Consider the following 21,456-nt stretch of genomic DNA (forward strand, 5'->3'; position numbering starts at 1 on the left):
GCACAAAATGGAAATGGCTAATTTTCCATCTAAAAATGAGTGCTACCCTTTTTTCGTTTTTCTCTGAGACACCTCCCCTCTGAGGGGCGGGGTCTGAGACACCTGCGCGCGGGGACCAGCACACCTGCGCACGAGGACAACAACAGCGCGAGCCAAAGTCCGCCACGATGAGGACTGTGAGGACTCTTCCAAAGACACTTTTACTCCTTATTCCCTTCATTTTATGTCCAGCTTCAGGCGCGGTAAGTCCGTTATCATTACAGAACCATGGGTAAGGCCTTCAGCGTCATATTCATCTTTTCGAACGGAAAAAACCGTGTTATTGTCGATTTAAAGTTGCGTCTTTCTACGTACGTTACTTCCGCCTTGGCGCAGGTAACCTACTTGAGAATCTCTGATTGAAATGAGACACGAACTGTTCTGTTTGGTCAAAGCAACAATATTTTGATATTGATTAATTGATTGGTAGTAAGTGGCCAAAAATGATCAATAAAATAAAATAAAATAAAAACATTATCATTTTTATTTGTTTGAGAAACGGGCACTGGGCTAATCGTTTCCTTATCAAAATTTTACTATCTTAATATTATTTTGTATCGAATAGGCTTGAATATACATATACTATAAAATTAGAATAGCCACAATATTCGCTCAAGTCCGAGATATGTCATCATCATCAAATCATTTTACACAAGCAGGAAAAACAAGTAGCTCGTCATTGAAATAGGTGTGAGTAAGTGTTAATCCAACAGGGAAAACCCCAAACAGCACGTTTCTTTTTATTACGTCATAATTGGAATTATAAAAACAAGTTCTTATAAGATCATTTGTAGCCTATACAATAAGGTGACATACTTTATTTATTTTTATTCCGAAAATAATGACATTGCTCGTGCACCACATGTTTTTGCTTTCTGTCAGATTGGATTGCAGTTTTTTGTTTATTTTCCTTCTTTCCTGTTTCGTAATGTAAGATTTGCAAATCTTTTTCAAGCAGTAAATACATAGATATGTTGTATTTGGGCATTATAATGACGTAACCCTGTGACTATAGAATAATGAAATTCAGACGTCAGACGACTCTTTAAAGTACTATCTTAGCTAAATGTCTCTGATTTGAGACCACCCCGCTGCTCTCACGTTTATTACAGTGTTATTACCGCAACAGCTCAGTACAGTTGGCTCTGATTGTACATGTTGATGATATTTGTGCTGCTGTGGACCGGACTTCTCACTTCCTCTGCTGGGGTTTACCGGATCATTGTTTGGTTTCACTCAGATCTGCCTGGAGGAAATAAAATGAACATATTTTAGGAATCTTTTGGCAAATGTTGTGCTCAGCTGACTGTCAGGATTTGAGCGTGTCCTGCTGCTGTGGTGGTTTCCACTTTCTTTCATGGGTTAGGGCTGAAGTAAATCATCTGAAGACCTTGGTGATTTATGATTTTGCTTTTTGGAGTAAAAGCCTTGTACATATTTTCCTGCTGGGAAAAAAAAGCTTTTAAATAGAGTTGAGTATGAGAGATTGAGTGAATAGTGCCTGAATATTTCTGAAATGACAGTGTTTGTTTTTTTCATTTCTGGCCAGCGATCTTTGCCTCCTGAAGATCTGGAAGCGTCTGGAGATGACGTGGACCTGGACATGGAAAGCTCGGGGTCCGGAGGAGGGCCACCTGAAGGTAGGACAGTCACCACCTGCTGAAAACACATCTTTATAAGTATAGTATAGTGTATAGTATTTTATACCTGATATTTTACTACAAACCATGAAAGAGGAAGCCACTAAAGGAAATTGTTAGTGGTCAAGGTCACCGTCACAGAAATGCTTCAAAACTAACCTGTGAGTTCAGGAAATGAACACAAATGCTTTATTATTAGATGCACAGTGTTTTTACAATAACTGCTCATGGAGGACAAACCGAGATCAGAACAGGTTGTAGTCTGTGGTTCCCAAAGTGGGGTCCCGGGCCCCAGAGTCTCTGCACAAGGTCTGGGCCCTTCATTAATTACCAGTGGTCATTTTCCGACAGACTTTTTATTCTTTGCAGAGGACATAAATGGCATAAACAATTGCAGACTTTGACTTTAGTTGCACATTTGATTGCACAGGCCTGATGTTAGTTGGTAGCAGCAGTTGATGGTTGGATTTTAGTTGTCCTGTAGCGCCCCCCAATACTCTTGGGACTCTTCTTCATTGCTAGATTGCATTGGTCTTTACCCCAGAGCGTTTACCCCTGAACCGCCATGCAATGATCATGTCCGAGTCCGGCCTCTCTCTGGAATTCTAATCTTCTTTTCCGTTGCAGTGATATTGGATGAGAAGTCGACTCGTTTGGGCAGCAGTAAAGACGGCACCGTTTTAACTAATGACTGCAAATCAACAAATGTCTTTAAGGTGAGTAACTGGACACTGGTGTGGCCTGTGGCACTATACGGCTGTGAGGCATGGACTCTAATGCGGGGTTTACACAGAGGCTCGCTGCGTTAGCAATGGCATTTTCCTGTCATTCGTGACATTCGTAATACGACTTAATGCGTCCTAATTATTTTGGTTTGTGACATTCGTGAGGAGGATGTTTTAGTTCTGAATGTCACGACTCCCCCTCAGTTCGTGGAGGTCGCACCAGAGCGTGTTCTTTGGTGATGAATAGTGGTGAGTTGTATTTCAGGGTGAGAGCATTACAGCACAGTTTACACAGTTTTCTCTCACGCTCGCGCTCAAAATGGATAGAAACCCTGCACCGATGGAGAGGGCAGTGACAGGCTGGAGGGAGCACAGCACGACGTGTAGAGGCGCAGGTTAAACAGGAAAACAAACTATATGTATGGCCTCAATGAAAGCAGCTTTGCTTTAGTTGTGAACACACCTCCGGTACGCCTTCGAAGCTTCACTGAGTTCAGTGTTTTTCAATCACAGTTGAAGACACATCTATTCAGACAAGCTTTCGATACAGTGATTTGTGATTCTTGTTCTGATACTGGAAAGCACCCTGGGCACCTTCTGGCTGTTGTAAGGCACTATACAAACACAATTTGAATTTTGTTTTCCCTTATAAACAAAACTGCAATCCACATGGCTATTTTGCATGGACTCAATTTATAATATATAACCCACTGCAAACGAGAATGGAAGCGATTTTATTTATATTTATCTAGGCTACACTTCAGTGTTTCCCAACACTGGTACAGAGACCCCAGGAGGTGCTTGAACATTTGGCAGGGGGCACTTGGAATGACCTCTGATTAATAAAAGAAGGTGAAACTGAGTAGAATTTCAATATCACTTTCAAAGAAAAGTATGTTTTTCAGTAAAAGGTTTGACTTTGAGATTGTTTTATCTACAGTTTGAACATAACACTACTAAATGCTGAATAATCTATGTGTATTTGCTCACTTTACTGCCTCACGGGGCACGAGGCACAAAAAAGGTTGGGAACCACCTCTTTACTTTACCACATTCGTCCAATTCTTGACAGGACGCGAGTTTGGCCCAAATTCCATGAGAAAAAGGAAATGACCGTACTTTGGCCTGACTATCGGAGCACAAACCTGGAAGACGGTCGAGGAGTGTGTTTGGACATTGCATCCACGATCATTTGGTGATTTTTGGTGCGACCCTGATCAGACACTGGTTTTTGAAGGAGGTCTTTCTGCTTTGTGTTCACAGGAGCGTGAGGTCGACCCATGGGACCGAGAACCCGCCATCGTACAGGAATCCAGGAGCTTCATAGAGAGCAAAGAAGTCCTGGCAGGTCCGTGCTATCTTTATTCATGTTCTCACTGACGATAAGAGCAGATGCCACACTGAGGGACACTGGAGCTTTAATGAGTGTCAAATCAAAATGAAGAGAGAGAGAGAGAGATTACAAAGATTAGTCAGGAGGAGCTTTTATCACCATTTGGACTCTGTTGTGTTTGCAGACTGGTTGTTGTCTAGAACCAGAAAACAGAACAATAAAGTTTGGAAGATCTGCACATTTACAATATTGGGTTCATCTCCAATGTGAAGAAAAGTGGAGAAAATTGGGAATAATTTGGGGAAGATAATTATGTATTATTTATTTATCTATTTGAGCTGAAACAACCAATGACTTCATTTAATGCTTTCCCTGGACCAGCAGCATCAAAAGTTGGATCTATATATTGTTCTTCGGTTCCTGTTTTTGATACATATATATTCGATACCAGTAGTACCCAAACTTTTTTTTGATACCAGAGTGGTATCGTTTAACGGTCCCCAGCTCTAATCCTGAGGGCTTCTGTTTGAAACACTGGGCCCTGAGCATTCAGCCTTTGGACTTAGTTCACCTGTCCCACAGTTCCCTCAGTGTGATGTGTTGTAAACGCCACAGATATGATTTCCATATTCTAATCTCCTGAATGTGGGCTGGTGTGTGTGTTCAGGAGTGATCGCTGGAGGAGTGGGTGGATTGGTGTTAGCCGTGCTGCTGGGTGGACTCCTCATCTACAGATGGCAGAAGAAGGACACAGCTGGATACACACAGGGCCACAGACAGGACCAGTGCTACACAGGGCAGGGGCGGGACGTGGTGCTCGTATGACCCAGGATCACACACACACGCTCATCATAATCACAGATAATCCATCGGTGGTAATGTCCTGCTCTGGCGGCCGGCTTTGAATTCTCCGCTCTGCTCAAGAACTCTTATAAACCAATAGAAACTGTCTTAGCTGCAAAACGCTCATGTACCACCAGGTGTCCCCATACCCCAACACTAATGATGAGAGAATGATGTATCCTTTGTAAAGAAATGTGTCTTTTGATTGAAATGCATTATGTTTTATCCTTGTATCATGTGTACAGACTTTATTTTTGTAGAAATAGGTGGCCATAATAATATGGGACATGCATTCTAATGAATGACTGTGCTCAAAGTATCTGAAAGTAGTATGATTTGTGTCTCATGTACCATATGGAATAATGGCAGTGTTTTATTTGGCTTTTTTAGTTTGATTGTACAGTGCTTTATTGCATAAAAATAAAGTGATGCAGGTGAAATGTGTTTAAGATCTGAAACATGGCAGAGTTATAGAAACAGAATGTGGTCAACACTTGTATAAGGACTGTTTCCGCTTTTTATGTCACATTGATTTACTTTCCGCCAAATATTAAGCCTGAGTGAAAAACACTAATAAAAAATGTGGATTCATTTTTATGACTTTTGGCTCATAGGCTTTTATTGGAGACAGGGTGAAAACATACAGTTGGAACTCGAAAAATTAGAATATCGTAAAGTTAATTTATTTCTGTAATACAACTTAAAATATGAAACAAATATATGATATAGACTCATTACATAGAAGCACACCAAGATGCCTAAAGTCCAGTGTGAAGTTTCCACAGTCTGTGCTGATTTGAGGAGCCATGTCTTCTGCAGGTGTTGGTCCACTCTGCTTTATCAAGTCCAGAGTCAGTGTTTCACTTCCTTCAGCATTCTGAACATATAATGCCATGCCTTTTTTATTTTGAGTTGATAAAATATCACACCCCTCCTGGAACCGCCACCTTAACGTGGTGGAGGGGTTTGAGCACCCAAATGATGGATGGATGGATGGATTGATTGATGGATGCAAAATATCACACAGTTTCGTGAAAGAAAATTGGTTGTTGTTTTGTTTGTGTATCTTTTCCTTTCCTGAAGTCGCATGGTTCGTGGTGCATCCTGAGGGGGGCGGTAGTGCGCTTTGACCCCTGCCGTAGAAGAAGACGGCCGTCGCTGGAACATAGCTGTGTGTTGTGTTTGGCTCCTGTAGTCGCTCTCCGCTGGTAGATGCTCAGAGGTTCGCTTCCTCCTGGGCCTCAGCTCGCGATGTTTCTCCCTTCTTCAGTAGAGGACATGCATCACATCAAACCCTTCCGAGACCGACTGTACACCACCCGCTGCTGCGGCTGCTGCCATGTCCGCACGGGCACGATTATCCTGGGGACATGGTACATGGTAAGAACATGGATGCTACGGCTAATGGCTAATGCGGCTAAAAACACTGAGGGACACTTGATGTTTTCACTCCGTAGGTGACAGGTCACATGTCGTATGTCTCTGTAGGTGTCTTATGTTAGCCATGGCGATGCCTGCAGTCCTGTCACTTTGTGTTATATGGCGGTATTTGTCTTAAAATAGCAGCGATACGTCATCTTGTGCGCGCTAGTGTAGCTTTAGCTGAGTTAACTAACGCACTTTAATGTCACGTTACGGATGTTACTGGTTACTTCTAGTCTCAGGGCTTGTGTTTTTATTGAAACCATTGCCTCTCACTTGAATAGAAAATGTGTATGTCGCTTGTAAACTATATCGGCTGAGCTGCTTTGACAGAAGCAGATAAAACAGACGTGTCAAACATTAACTGGGCATACATAACTATTGGATATTTCAGCTGACACGGCCCACGTAGAGCTGAGCGTTAACATGGCGCACATCCTTTCACAAACTTTCCTTCGTACAACTTTATTTGAGCACTTGACAAACCTTTACAAAGTCATTATTTTACAGTGCATGTAGTTTTATTGTCATCAAGGTGTACAGTTTTTCAATAGTTTCTTGGGTTCAAGCTTTTCTATTATTTATGATGCTGTTTTACCGTCACATGTGTTCGATGTGGACAATATCTGAGCTGGATTAAGCCTAGGGTTAGAAACAGGAGAAGAATTGAGGTCAGGGTTAGGATATATGTGACATGACAGTTTAAAATCAAGTTTGTCTTTTAACTCATCATTGTATTGTGCACCAATACCAAGAGAATAAAATGAACAAGCGAAGAAACATAGGGGAAAACCAAATGCTGGTTTCTTAGAAGAAACCAGCATTTTGTTTTAAAAGATTTTAAGATTGATTAGCCAAGCAAAATAAAGGCTTTTTTAAATGTAAGGATTAGGATGTGGCAGGAGTGCCTTTGTTTTTTGTCTTCCTTTTGAGTCTTAGTTCCCCAAACCCCTAAGAGCACCATCCCCCCATGAACTAATTTTGTCATTGACTTCCTGAGCGCTTCGTGTAGTTCTTTCCTGTAACCAAAGAAACTTGTTTTACGCATTATCATAAGTATACAGCACAAGGGTGTTTGTAGCCGTTGGACCATTGCCTTTTTTTTTTTTACATTATTATAAAATGCAATTTTATACCAAAATGTCCTGCAGTGAGACATAAAAAACACTTTCCTTTTCGCAATTTCATTTAAATGACAATGAATAGAAATAATATAATTATTTATTAAAGAGGGGGTATTATGCTTCTTTCAATCACATAGCACCAGTCTATAGCACACTACAATGATGACGAAACCTTCTGTTGGTTTGTAAATGCTGTAAATTAGAATAACTGCCTTGTATAAAATGTCTCTCTCAAAATGGCTGTTGCAAATGTCTTGAAATAGGCCTCTGTCTCTTTAAGAACCTCTGACCCTTTCCGACACGCCCCCTCCACACGCTGTCTGTGGCATCAGTGGGGAGGGGGTTCTGCTGAGGAGCAGTGGTTGGTAACTCGGCTGGTGATGAAAGCTCGGAGGCGTCTCCAGGAGGTGGAGGCGTTCCTAGGAGGACTCAGGCAAACCTATCCCTAAAATGGCCGCCATCAGAGTTTTTACAGATTACTCAAAAATACGTGAATGTGCCAAGGCAACACTTCAGGCATGTTTTTAATGAGGGAATGACAGAATAACATGATGAAAAGCATGAAAAAGTCAATTTTGCATAATACCCCCCCTTTAAAACTTAAGTGGGACCTTAATGCAAACTATAAGCATTGGTTTGAATAACTTGGTTTTGATCTGATTTATCTGGATAATTGATTTTATTGCCGTATTATTACACACCAATGCAGTGTGAGACTGTGGGATAGATAATGAATAAAAACAAGTGAAATCAATCAATTTAAAAACAGACATTTTAAAGGGCTACTAACCCCTCCTTCCAGAGCCTCAGTATCAGAGCCTCAGATTTGAAAATCTCAACAGAAAGGGGGCGTTGCCTGGAGGACTAAGGGGCACGCGGGAGGGGTGAGGGGTGGGAGGGGCTTGAGGCTTCTGACTTCGACGCTGCACCTGCAGCGCTCCTCGTAAACAAAGTCCGAGCATGGGAGCATGGAGTTCCAGCGAGCTAACTTATTTAGCAACTTGTTCCACTGGGACAGCTCGACAGCTCTCTCTACACAGGGGGGGCATCGTGGCAGACAGCGGCCTTGTACCTGAGGCGCTGGCTCATTTATTCCTCTGTCATTTACAAAGCTAGCGGCTTAGCATTGAGCTCGATCGACGTTAGCATCGCAGCTAAGGGACGTAACTGTCCTGGCTGCTTCAGAATTTACCGATCTATTTTAGATGTAGACTTTTGCTGTGGTCTACGTTAACATGGGAGATGTATCTCAGTGTCCTCAGCAGAGTGTGTGATATAGAGACGTGGCTATTTGTGTTACAAAGATTTTTATTATTTTTCTTACAGCAAAGTGCACAAAACATATCAAATAAATAAATGTAGGCCTGTATTATTGAGCAGGAACACTGTCTTTTTGAAATTGTTTTTGGTTTGCCATTGAAGATGTGAGACAGAATCATTCAGGTCATGTTTCTCTAAAGGCTTGACTGTAACATTGTGAACCCAAAGAGCCAGTTAGCCCTAAGTAAATAGCCTGAAGTAATTTCTATTACTAAATTTAGTGAACTAAAAGGTTTAACCAACGTTAACACATACACTAAACTACCACTGAATGATGACACTGTAGAGTAAAGACTATAATGAAGTATTTATATGTATGCTTTTTTTAGTTGAATATTGAAATATTAATGAAAATTATAGATCTTGTTTTGTACCAGTACTTGATTCTGCACTTCTGGCTCTTACAACAGTGCAATTTCCAAATTATAGCACAATTTCTTTGGTAAAACTTACTACAAACTTACAGCTCACATTTCACTTGAGGTTGAGCTGCATGTGCCACTCACTTGGCCTACATAGATGTGTGCAATAAACAAATTGAACAGACAAAGTTGACTGGTTATGTTATACAATACCAACTGTAATAAATATACATGCAGTAAGTTTTCAGCTTCTAGAAACAGTGGTGCTGCATATACCTTCCTGTGACATATCTGACAGAACATATACAGGCTTCATTTTTTTTTTACTGCCCACAATTAAATCTTGCATGAAACATTGATTTTAATCTATTACGTTGTCCAATGGGCACAGAATGGTTCAGGCACAGGTCCTTTGTCTGTGTGCTCCTGATATGGGAGAGGATCCTCGACCACACTTTCAAACAGCAGGGCCATTAGTTGGTCAAAGTAGACTGTAAACAAAGCACAAAACATTTGTCCTTGTAAAAGCATTGGTTGTGTTGTTTTTAATGTGACATACCTGAGGTAGCTCTGGTCTTCATGGCTCTCACTGTGTAGTCTCCACGCTTGAATTTTGGATACACTATGACGATTTGCCTTTTTTAAATCAAAATTCAAGGCACCAACCTGCACCCTAAAATTTCACAAATAAACATTAATATGCAGTATCTATTTTCTAAACATTTCAAAGTGATAAAATAACTAGTGAATATTTGTTGAACCTTTAGGAATCATTACCTGGCCAGCATTCCTTTGAATAAGAGGCCCAGACTATTGTGAGAGAATCAGACTATGGAATGCCTCAATATTTGAAGTGTGGTATTGTGGGCTTATTTTAGCTTAATCTTTCAAAAAACGTGGTGTTAACAAAAGAGTAAGAGTCTCTCGCATGCTGCTGTGCCTACAAAGAATTATAAAGAATTACAAAGAATAATAAATTGATATGTGAAGTGTAAATACATCAATATAAATTAGATATTGGGAGGAGTAGTTGTAATTACACATACTTGATTTTGGCCACACTCTTGCATCATCCCCAACCAAAGGCCTGTGAAGACAGCGAGGGGACAGGGGGTTTTCCGTGGACATTCTGAATGTAGTTGCCCAGATGTCCACTCAGCCACAGCCTTTGATGGTGACCAGTAGAGATGATTCATATAGATGGTTCACAATGCTTTTCTTCCACCTCGTCATTTCCTCCGTTCACCTTTTCTGGCCCAGCGCATCATTTTTTTCCAATCTCTGGGACACAAAACACAAACCCCTCCTTCTCCATGCACACGCTGTTTCCAACCTCATTGCTCTAATAAGACAAAAAAATAAGAATATGAGTTCTATCATAATGCACAGTTATCCAAAGTTACATATTTATGTTTGTATTGTAATGTTTTACCTTGACTAGCTCGATGTCAATGACTTTGTTACTCGTTAGATTCATCATGGTGTAACTGCCATACTTGGCTGAATGTCCTACATGAATGCAAGTTATACATTAGCTGACTTTTAATACTTCAGATAAATGTTTATTAAATGTATTTACCAGGTGAATCTGCCCGCATGTCCCCGCCCAGTGACACAGAGCCGCTTTCAAGAGCCTCCCTGATGAGGTCATCCTGCTCCAGCTTCCACTGCCAGTTGACTGTAGGGATGAGGAGCTTTGCCTGATGCCTGTAGAAGCACTGCTCTGACAGTCCCTGAATATTGAAGGCCCCCAAGAACTATAAAATTAAAACATCTGTTATCATCGGATAATATATGGAAAAACAAAATGTTTTTGTAGTGCCTTTGAAATCTGGCTAAAGGATGAGCTGGTGAACAGCACAGAGCTGTAGGTTTCCAGCTGGGATGTTGTTCACCATGGGCTGACTGGACCACTGACTGGAGAACTCACAGCGAGGACACTGTTGAGTGACCCAGACAGGACATCGCCTAAACAGCTCCAGCAGTTGGTCCTCAAGAACAATATATTTTTTGTCCTTGTGTGGAGGGACTTCAGTGGGAATGCTATATAAAATAAAGGATATTTCATCCCTCAAAAAACCAGGACGCTGTATATATTTTTTCAATTAAAACTCTAGATTTTCTTTGTACCTTGAACAGTTCACAGTGCTGGCACTGTCATCGATGTGGAAGCTGGGGTCAGACGCTGACACCTCACACCTTCTCCTTTTTAAAGGTGTAGAGGCTGCTCTGGGACTGTCAGGAAGAGGGATTTCCATCAGGTCCCCTGTCCCACAACCGACGCTTGTGTAAGCGGTCCGGGCTTGAGTAGCTGTACAAAACACAAACAAAAAAAACACGTTTAAAATGGCAGTAATTACACAACTTGTGTCTAACTACAGTATATAAAAAAAACAAAAGTGTAGACTGTTTTATACATAAAATGACAGTACTGTATAAAGGATAAATAGATTTCACCTTTGCGTCGCCTGCTCGGCTTCACATTGGCCTGGACACTTGCATGCCTTGTAATGACTGGATCAGTCTGGACATTTCTCTCTGCTCACTTTTGGCTGAAAACATAACAATAAATAATATTTATAAAGTGCACACACAAGTGACATGCAAACACATTGTTTGTATTGATGATTTATAGGAATACAACCTAGGATATACTTCAGAATATGCCACCCTATAGCAGATCAACCAAATATTTGTATCAGGTTAATTCTGGCTACAGTCGGCTACTAAAAACTTCCAAATGGTTTGGCATTTTGAATAGCTGCGTCCAAATAGGTGTAAACTTTGGTTCAGTTCAGAAAACTTGTCAACATGAACATAATTATCAGAATTGATCCTATTTTGTGAACCTGTTCAACAACAATGGCAATAACAACTATACTGATTCTGAAACCACGTAAGAACAGCTCACATCTGTGAGCGCCCTCTCCTCACTGACCACACGGTCCACCTGGAGTGGTCAGCCCTCTCCTCACTGACCGCACGGTCCACCTGGAGTGGTCAGCCCTCTCCTCACTGACCACACGGTCCACCTGGAGTGGTCAGCCCTCTCCTCACTGACCACACGGTCCACCTGGAGTGGTCAGCCCTCTCCTCACTGACCACACGGTCCACCTGGAGTGGTCAGCCCTCTCCTCACTGACCGCAGTCGAGCATCAAACGGGAGCAGAGCGCGCACGGAGCGGGTCAGTTTAGCCTCCGACACACAGTACGTTCTAGCTATACGTTAGCTATACAGGCTAGCTTGTAGCTACTGTCAAAAGCTACAGTCATGTCAAACTTAGATTAGTTTGGTGCTCAGACTCGTGCACATTTGCGCAGTGTTGGCGTAACTTTGCAGACTGATGCATTAGCAGGCTGCCCCGGGCAGCGAGTAGACGCGCTTATAACCGGTGGCTGCTGTTCCTCAGCCACAGTGAGCGAGTGCGGGACACGTCGCCTGGAGCTGAGGCTGCAGAGTCTATTTACACGCCATATTTTTTCAACAGATCTACACGACTCATGTGATTGGTGTTATCAGAGGCCAAACCGGCGAATTTGTTTGAGATACTACAATAACGATCTATTCTGACGTGCACATAAAAATTCTATATACTGTACATGACTCAATCTGTGAGCAAAGTAGCTACTACTGACAGAAATGACCGGGACAGAGTGAACCAAGTGCCTCTTTTTACAGCAGCTACAATCAATGCAATTACTACCAAACCCAAAATGGGTAAATCATTATTTTTCTCACTCACCTCACATTGTTGGCGGGGCAGGAGTGTCGGTGGGGACGGCCTCGCTCTTCAAACGCAGAAGACTAGCATAGCCCAGTTCAACCTCGGTGAAGTTGGCGAAGGAATCAGCACGTAAAATGGTCTTTGCAAACTCCAGCCCCACTACGCTACACTTCCTCCCCATCCTAACACAGTACAATTAACAACTAACAATTAAATTATACACGATAGACCACTAAAAGCAATACTAACAAACGCCCTAAGCTAAATTGAGCTAACTAATCTAACAATAAAAGCAACTAGTGATTACAACTACAATATTCAACAACTAACACTACTAAAACTATACACTTATTTATAATAAAAAAGCTATCCTAATAAAATCTACCTAAATGCTATGACAACTAATCGCAAACCTGACAATCGATGAAAATATTCTCTCGTTATTCCAACACCAACTCGCTACGGGGGCGTGAGCGAGACTGAGCCTTTTTATACCCCAGAGCGGCAGAGCCCGTGACATCATCTCTCGCCTCCTGACATCATCTCTCTCCCCTCCGCTAATTGGGTGCCGAATTCAAAAAATCAAATGCAGTACCGACAGTTCGCTGCAGATGGCGCCACACAGACGGTTTGGGACACAAAGACAGGATTTCAACAAATTTGCACTAAATTGTTAAAATAGTGACATATACACGTAGACAACACTATAAGATACCCATTTATACAACTTAGCTAGAAAAAAAAGTTGATTTGGGGGTTAGTTGTTCTTTAATGAATGCGTCCATAATCGACTTTCAAGTCTGATAAAGTTGCTCTGCATGTTTTTTTGAGACTCTGTAAAGAAGACAAATGTGTAAATCTCTGTCATTGAAGGCCTCTTCTGCGACATAGTTATAATGATATTATTATCCACCATATTTGCTCATTTGAAACGCTGCTCTCAGACTGTGGCTGCTGTTTCAGGTGGTGAACCTGTTGATGGATATCCTGCTGACTGTAGCAGTGAGCCACCCTGGAAACGTGGCCACCATCGACCTGCCGTACGAGGTCATTGACCACTACTTCGCCTCCGACCGCATGCCCGGTGAGCACCTCTTCTTCCTCTTCAGCTCCTCTGACGGATTCAGGTTTCACTCTGGGACAGAGCGAGCTGGAGAAGTTCAAACTGTTACTGCAGTCCAGAGGTCGACTCATGTGGGGTTTTCTCAGGCCGATGCTAATTTTGGGGGATTTTGATTGGCTGATATTTTTGGCCCATGTTTTAAGATGTCTGGTCTATAATCCTGTGAGTGAAGCTTCTAAACTGTAAAATGTGTCAGAGGACTCTTGTTTGAAAGACAAAAATCAGTAGATTCTAAAACGATTGGCCTAAGCTTCCAGTCTGATTCAATCTTTTAACACACTTTTATTGTCCAAACTAATGTACCTCTTATTTTTTGGTTACATCCCAAAGCCTGATTATTTTTTTTCTTCTGCTTCAGTTACACAACCATATGAATTGTCATAAGCCGAAACAGGTTCCAGACATGGATCACTATGAATAGTTACTGCTGAAGATTCAAACATTACACAAAATGCAAAAACACTCTCAAATAGCCGGGCTGGATTTCCCAACTCTACTGCACGTGTTAAGAGGCTGGCTGAATCATGTTTGGACTAATCGTGACTGCAACAAGGTCAAAAATAGCACCGGGGAGGTTCAGATATCCTCCTTTTTTAAGGCCTTTCCTGTCAAACACTGTAGTCTTCTCATGACTCCCTGTGTTTCCTCAGAGAACGCCTGTGTGGGCTTTGCCATCTCCCTGCTGATGCTCACCATCAGTGCCATGCTGGTGTACGGGGCCATCACGGTAAGCCAGACCGAGCTGTGGTCATCCAATCGAGCCACCGGTCTAACTATGTGCATTCATCATCATGTGGTCTGTCTTACCTCACAGGACTGACCACTAGAGGGAGCACCCACAGGTTTCAGTGTAGGTGGTTGTAGACTCAGGGAGTTGCACAGTTGAAGCTCGTGGTTCTGAATCATCATGACTATAGCCCTGCTCCAGAGAAAGTGACTTAACAAAATGAAATCCCACTGAAAATATCCCAAAACCACCCTCAATTTGTCAGGGCGCTGTAAGCATAATTAATTTCTAGCATGAAAAATGTCTATTGAGCAGTGTTCAGTTGACTTTTGACAAAAATGCAATGTAGTTGCGAAATTATGAAATGTCACCTATTTCTAAAATTCATCATTTGCATTTACAGTATATTTTTCAAATAATTTTAATGATGTTTTGTGCTTCATGTTTGTTCTCCACATGGACAAAGCGCAGAATTTAAATGATACGTGGCTCTTTCAGCGTCACTGGAGTTCACATGTTTTAGTTCCTGATTTTACTTCAGTCATAGTTTCAGTCAAGTAAGCTCTCTTCATCTAGCTTACTCTGCAAAAATATTACTTTATCTAAAATTAAAAAGGTTTAAAAGCCAAAATGTTTCAGGATGAGACACATTAAAATGTGGTTTATGTCGGTTTGTACGTTCTGACAGCAGGTTGAAGTCACCTCTTTTTTCAACGACTGAACAACATTGTATTTTTCCCAAAACCAACTGCGCTCTCAAATCCAATACATATCTGATTTTTTACAGTGCAACTTCAGTCTGCCACCAAGACACATTCAAGACGTGTCCTTTGAGACTGTACACACATACAAGTCACATTTGTTATGAATGATCCATGTGGGCTTTAGGACATGCAGCCTTTTTGATGCCGTTGAACTTCAGCTGTGCAATTTCCTGTTTCAGCGCTCGTGTTTGCCTTAGCAGCTAAGCAATAGATAGTCAATCCCAGGAAATGCCCCTGTATGAGTGCATAAATAGATGTAAATAGATGCTGAATGTGTTGCCGTAGTAACACGAGTCTGGTTCATATAAGGTCAAGGGTTTGGGCTCGTTGTGTTGTCTGGTGTAAACGAATTCATAATCTGGGCATTAAGGATAATAATTGTGCTTATAAATGACTAAAATTTAATTACATTTTCATTTAAAACTAAATTAAAATATGTGTTTTAGTCAAATAATTCTCTTCAGCTTTAGCCTAGTCTTAGTCGTCGAAAATTGCATGTAAATTTAGTCAACAAAATAAAAGATCAATTTATATTTATAATATTTATTATAATACATTATAATCAAGCTCCTCTGCTTCATGTTTGTTCTCCACATGAACAAAGCACAGGCCTGTTCCTGTGGTAGTGCACTTCACTTGCAAGTTCTCTTAGTTTAATTTTTATTTTGTCAGATTTTATAATTGAATAAAAATATCTGGACATTTTAGTAATAGTTTGTCTTTTAAACAACCTTTAATATACTTTTAGTCAGCAAATTATTACATTGACTAAAGCTATGACAAAATAAACACTGCTAACAAATTAGGAGGAGTATTTTGCAATTGTTAAATTGAGATATTTCCCAAAGCTTGTGAACTTCACACTTCCGTAGGAATAATAAGTTATGTCAAGTTTTACTGTGGTAGTTATGGTGTTACTGCAGTAGTTAGCGTTACTGTAGTAGTTCTAGCGTTACTGTAGTAGTTCTACTATGGTAGTTATGGTGTTACTGCGGTCGTTATAGTGTTACTGCAGTTGTTATAGTGTTACTGTAGTAGTTATAGTGTTACTGCGGTCATTATAGTGTTACTGTAGTAGTTATAGTGTTACTGTAGTTGTTGTAGTGTTACTGCAGTAGTTATAGTGTTACTGCAGTTGTTATAGTCTTACTGTAGTAGTTATAGTGTTACTGCGGTCGTTATAGTGTTACTGCAGTCGTTATAGTGTTACTGCAGTCATTATAGTGTTACTGTAGTAGTTATAGTGTTACTGTAGTCGTTGTAGTGTTACTGCAGTAGTTATAGTGTTACTGCAGTTGTTATAGTGTTACTGCGGTCGTTAGTGTTACTGCGGTCGTTAGTGTTACTGCGGTCGTTAGTGTTGCTGCGGTCGTTAGTGTTACTGCGGTCGTTATAGTGTTATTGCAGTCGTTACAGTGTTACTGCAGTCGTTGTAGTGTTACTGCAGTTGTTATAGTGTTACTGCGGTCGTTAGTGTTACTGCGGTCGTTAGTGTTACTGCGGTCGTTCGTGTTACTGCGGTCGTTATAGTGTTACTGCGGTCGTTATAGTGTTACTGCGGTCGTTATAGTGTTACTGTAGTCGTAGTGTTACTGCAGTAGTTATAGTGTTACTGCGGTCGTTATAGTGTTACTGCGGTCGTTATAGTGTTACTGCGGTCGTTAGTGTTACTGCGGTCGTTATAGTGTTACTGCGGTCGTTATAGTGTTACTGTAGTCGTAGTGTTACTGCAGTAGTTATAGTGTTACTGCAGTCGTTACAGTGTTACTGCGGTCGTTGTAGTGTTACTGCAGTTGTTATAGTGTTACTGCGATCGTTGTAGTGTTACTGCGATCGTTGTAGTGTTACTGCGATCGTTATAGTGTTACTGTAGTTGTTATAGTGTTACTGTAGTAGTTATAGTGTTATTGCGCTCGTTATAGTGTTACTGCGGCCATTTTAGTGTTACTGCAGTAGTTATAGTGTTACTGCAGTAATTGTGCCAAGTGTCTCTACAGTAGTTGTTGTGATAGTCCTGTAACTCTTGTCTTGTTCTGACTGTGTTTGTCTCAGCACCGCGCCGGCTGGCTCATCCCCTTCTTCTGCTACCAGCTCTTTGACTTCGCTCTCAGCTGCCTGGTGGCTATCAGCTCCCTCACCTACCTGCCCCGCATCAAGGACTACCTGGACCAGCTGGTACTACTACTACTACTACTACTACAAAAAATAAACACTTTATTTATTCAGACTGATAACAGAATAACCAATGGTTGATCCATACACGGACAAATAACCTTTGACGGGGAGCTTCATACTGTACTGCCCCAGGCTCCTTTCTTTTTCCTTCTATTTTAAAGTGTGAATGTGCTTGCAGCCCGATTTCCCCTACAAGGACAACCTGATGTCCATGGACTCCAGCTGCCTGCTCATGTTCGTCCTGGTGTTCTTCGCCTTCCTCATTCTCCTCAAGGTACTGGATTATGGACTGAGGTCCACTCTAGGGACGTTCATAAATTTAGTTGACCGGTTAACTCTTACTTATTATGCAATCTTGATTTTAGGGTCCAGACGCAATTATGAAAATCATTCAATTAATTAAAAAATAGCATTAAATCTACATTTCTATAATAACAGCATTGCCCAACCATTTTTACTGCACAAGTTCACAGAAGGTTTCAGTCCCAACTCATTCAGCTGCAGATTTGGCTGAAATTGTTCATTGTTTTGTGCATATCCGCATTTCCCGTTGTGTTTATTTGGCTTTGGAACATGGAGATTTTTTTTATTGATTTATTTAGTTTTAAGTGGGACAATGTACATTAATGAACATTAGGACGATGTAAATGTACCCGAATTAGCCAAAATTGCCTCTGTTTGATGGAATGTTAAAATCTTAAAGGTGAGCTGCACAGATTAGTTTGTGGTTTGGCCCTTAAAATGGCATTATAAATATAACATAGGAATCCTGGAATGCTCCGCAGTGTGGCTTAAAAGTGCTCATGTCCTCTCTTTGCCCAGGCTTATCTGATCAACTGTGTGTGGAACTGCTACAAGTACATCAACAACAGGAACATGCCGGAGATCGCCGTGTACCCCGCCTTCGAAACCCCTCCCCAGGTATGAAGTATCACAGTCCAGCTTTTTTGATACCGATACTGGGGGTTTGAGTATTTGCTGATATCCGACATCAACCGATACCAAGAGACTAAGAATTTAAAAGAATTACAAAAAAACAAAAAAATTACTGGACTTTTTCTACACTAAATATCCTTGTAATGATCAGATCATTACGACTTGTGAATAACTAATTTGTCAGATCAGTTATTCTCAATCTTAACTAAAATACAATACAACTAAAATACAAATACTTGACCATTCCAACAGAGCCCGATTTTATTTTGCTAGGCTACTTTAGGTGATCCAGTCATAGTTATTGTCCCAGCTTTGATTAGTTGCTGCTAGCATTAGCATGCTGTTGCTAGCCGTGTCATTAAAAACACATGTGCAGGAGGTTAAAACTAACTCAGCGGTTGAATTCTTCAGATTCAGGTCCCTGTACATAAGGTACAGCATGCCCATATTCACTTAGATTTAGTCGCTGAAAGTTTTTAAAGCGGTGAGAGTCAAAACCGGTATCGGTTCAGTATCGGATATTTGTAGCCAATACCCAATATCAGTCAGAGTACCAGTGCTGTAATGCTCTCTGTACTGAGGGTACTGCAATACTGTAAACCAGCAGCAGGTGGAGTGGTTTTCTTAGTTTTGGATGGAACATTCTTATTGCATCAGTTTCCATTTGGTTAGATTTGCATTATTTAAAAAATACAAATAAAAAAATTAAGATTTACTGATGCAATTACTGTCCATTTACATTTATCAGTAATATTCAAATAGAATGTGTTTAGAACCTCATATAAAACCAGATGCAGATTGTACTCACTTGGAATTTTCTTCATAAATATCACGATTTCCACAGGTTTTAATATTTATGGCGTCATTCAAAATAAATCACTTTTTCTTTCAAACAGTTACTCACAGTACTCAAGAAACATTTTCTCTAAGTACTTTTTTACTCTTACTTGAGTAAATATTTTGGCTACTCTCCCCACCTCTGTATAAAACACACTTAAATAGAGCAAATGAGACCTGATTTTGACTAAATGTCTCTTAAGGTTAAGTTAAAACCTGGGAAATGGAAATAAGCTTCTATATTGTATTTTTATCTCAGAAACGAAGCTTTATTACTTGCATACATGTGAGCCTACATTATTGCATGATGGGATTTGCATAAAATTGAACCGTGGATGTGGTTGAATAGAGCTCATCTGAACTTTTGTGGACTCCAACCTAACTTTGAGCCTTTCTCTCCCCAGTACATCCTGCCCACTTACGAGATGGCGGTGAAGATGCCCGAGAAGGACCCCCCCCCTCCGTACATGCCCGCTTAGTGCAGCCCCGCTCCCGACGCACACCCTTCCCATCACTGATCGCCATTCCTTACCACCGCACGCCTTTCTGAGCCGCCACATCACGGAACCAGAGTGTAAATACTCCATTTGAGAGAGGAGGGAACCGCAGGAGCTGTTGGCCATGTTCAGACGACACAAGGGGGGCTGTCGGCCATGTTCAGACGACACAAGGGGGGGCGACATCTGCAATGAGCTGATATTTAATCCCTCTGGACTAGGGCTGCACCACATGAGGAAGAAGTAGCAATGATTCAGGACCGTCTTGATATTTTCCCACATCAATTCCACACAGTTTGTTCCATCAAATGTAGATAAAACCCCTAACCACTATCCGCTTCTCCGGTCTTGTGTTGGATACTGCTGATAATGATAAAAAATATCTAAAACAGTACCCATCCTTACTCCGTACCTATAAGACAACACTTCAGACCAAATCTAGGTCCGATATCGGAGCTAAATTGGGAAAATTATGACGAAAACTGAACTTTTGCCACATTTTTAAGTTCTCATGTGTTTTGCTTTTCGACTCCAATACTGCGATAATTATAATTTGCTGATCTATTTTGCAGCTCTAGTTTGGATTAAGGGTGTGAATTTGCACTAGATCCACTCTTTGTAACTGATATCAAATCAACGTAAACAATCGGCTAAACCCTCCCAGTAGGGGCACCTGGCCACGCCCTTGGCTCACGATGTGGAGGCGCGTGCTGCTCCTGGATTGATCCGGAGGACAAGTAAAGGCTGCCTAAACTCTACAGAAGGACAGGAAAGTGTAGCCTCTCTTTGTGTATTCTGAACATGCCGTATGTCACCCTACCATCCAGCACCATCTCCAGTGTGAAATGTGAAGTAAAAATTTGACAATCCACTTCCTGTTTGAAACCTTGTGTTGCCTTGTTTGCCTTTTCCGTCTGGGTGTTGAGCGCTTATTTATTTAGCTTTGTTGTAGTTTAGTTGACTGCTCTCATACTTTGGCCCACATCTGCTGCTAAAAAGGCTGCGTCTGCGAAATGTCCCATTCACAAGGATGGGTGGAGAGGGCTTGGGCGTCTGAACTCCCGTCCCGCTCGGGTGGAGAGGACTGGGCGTCTGCGCTCCCGTCCCATTCAGGGGGGAGAGAGCTAGGCGTCTGTGCTCCCGTCCTCCTTGGGTCGGGAGGACTAGGGTCTGCGCTCCTGTCCCGCTTGGGTGGGGAGGGCTAGGCGTCTGCGCTCCCGTCCTGCTTGGGTCGGGAGGACGCTCCTGTCCCGCTTGGGCAGGGAGGGCTAGGCTTCTGCGCTCCCGTCCCGCCCTGCTGTTGTGTGACACCAGACGCTGCATGCTCCCATTGCTTTGACCTGTAAGATTTCTGTTTGTGGGATAACCTTTGACTTGAGTAAAACGTTCTGAACCATCACTGTTGTCACTGTCGTCATCATTGTTCTCGTGGGGGGGCTGCCGTGGTACTTCTATGGGTGATACAAAGCAGCAACCAAGTCAAAGTACTTCAGTACTTGAGTCCAAGTTATTGTGTCTCGCCCTATATATATATATTACTCACAGTGACTATGTAGATGTATGAATAACAACATATTTTTAAACTTGGTCTGATCAAAATCTGAATTATCTATTTAAATTATATACATATATGTCCAGATGATATTGTTTGTCATATAATTAGAATATCATGAAAAAGTGCATTTACTTCTGTTATTCAACTTAAACTGTGCAACTAATATATGATATAGACTCATTACATGCAAAGTGACATAAGGAGCCTTTATTTGTTATCAAAGCTACATATGTCTGCATATGGCTTATAGTCCATTTTAAACATGTAAATGCCTTTGTTGTCAAATTACAACAAAGGCTTGACATATGT

General features: G+C 41.4%; 2 protein-coding genes across 2 annotated transcripts; both read left to right on the forward strand.

The window, feature by feature from the left end:
* Positions 1 to 136: 136 nt before the first annotated feature.
* Positions 137 to 4,562, forward strand: LOC306975170 (syndecan-2-B-like; the record flags this gene model as incomplete). Its single annotated transcript, XM_079572589.1, has 5 exons — positions 137 to 242; positions 1,589 to 1,679; positions 2,307 to 2,395; positions 3,668 to 3,752; positions 4,405 to 4,562. Exons 1-5 carry the CDS (start codon positions 168 to 170, stop codon positions 4,560 to 4,562), a joined length of 498 nt encoding a protein of 165 aa, XP_079428715.1. The 5' UTR covers positions 137 to 167.
* Positions 4,563 to 5,726: 1,164 nt separating this feature from the next.
* On the forward strand, positions 5,727 to 20,991 carry laptm4a (lysosomal protein transmembrane 4 alpha). Its single transcript, XM_079572050.1, has 7 exons — positions 5,727 to 5,960; positions 13,497 to 13,617; positions 14,307 to 14,383; positions 17,200 to 17,322; positions 17,501 to 17,596; positions 18,145 to 18,243; positions 19,500 to 20,991. Exons 1-7 carry the CDS (start codon positions 5,793 to 5,795, stop codon positions 19,572 to 19,574), a joined length of 759 nt encoding a protein of 252 aa, XP_079428176.1. The 5' UTR covers positions 5,727 to 5,792; the 3' UTR covers positions 19,575 to 20,991.
* The last annotated feature ends 465 nt before the right edge of the window (positions 20,992 to 21,456 follow it).

Source organism: Gobius niger (genome assembly GCF_951799975.1).
Source record: "Gobius niger genome assembly, chromosome: 15".
Lineage (NCBI taxonomy): Eukaryota > Metazoa > Chordata > Actinopteri > Gobiiformes > Gobiidae > Gobius > Gobius niger.

Bases quoted from the DNA above. Each gene is read 5' to 3' on its own strand.
- laptm4a (XM_079572050.1), top strand. From the start codon at position 5,793: ATGCTCAGAGGTTCGCTTCCTCCTGGGCCTCAGCTCGCGATGTTTCTC. The intron at 14,384-17,199 runs GTAAGCCAGACC...TGTTTGTCTCAG, and splicing joins TGGTGTACGGGGCCATCACG to CACCGCGCCGGCTGGCTCAT. The intron at 18,244-19,499 runs GTATGAAGTATC...TTCTCTCCCCAG, and splicing joins CCTTCGAAACCCCTCCCCAG to TACATCCTGCCCACTTACGA.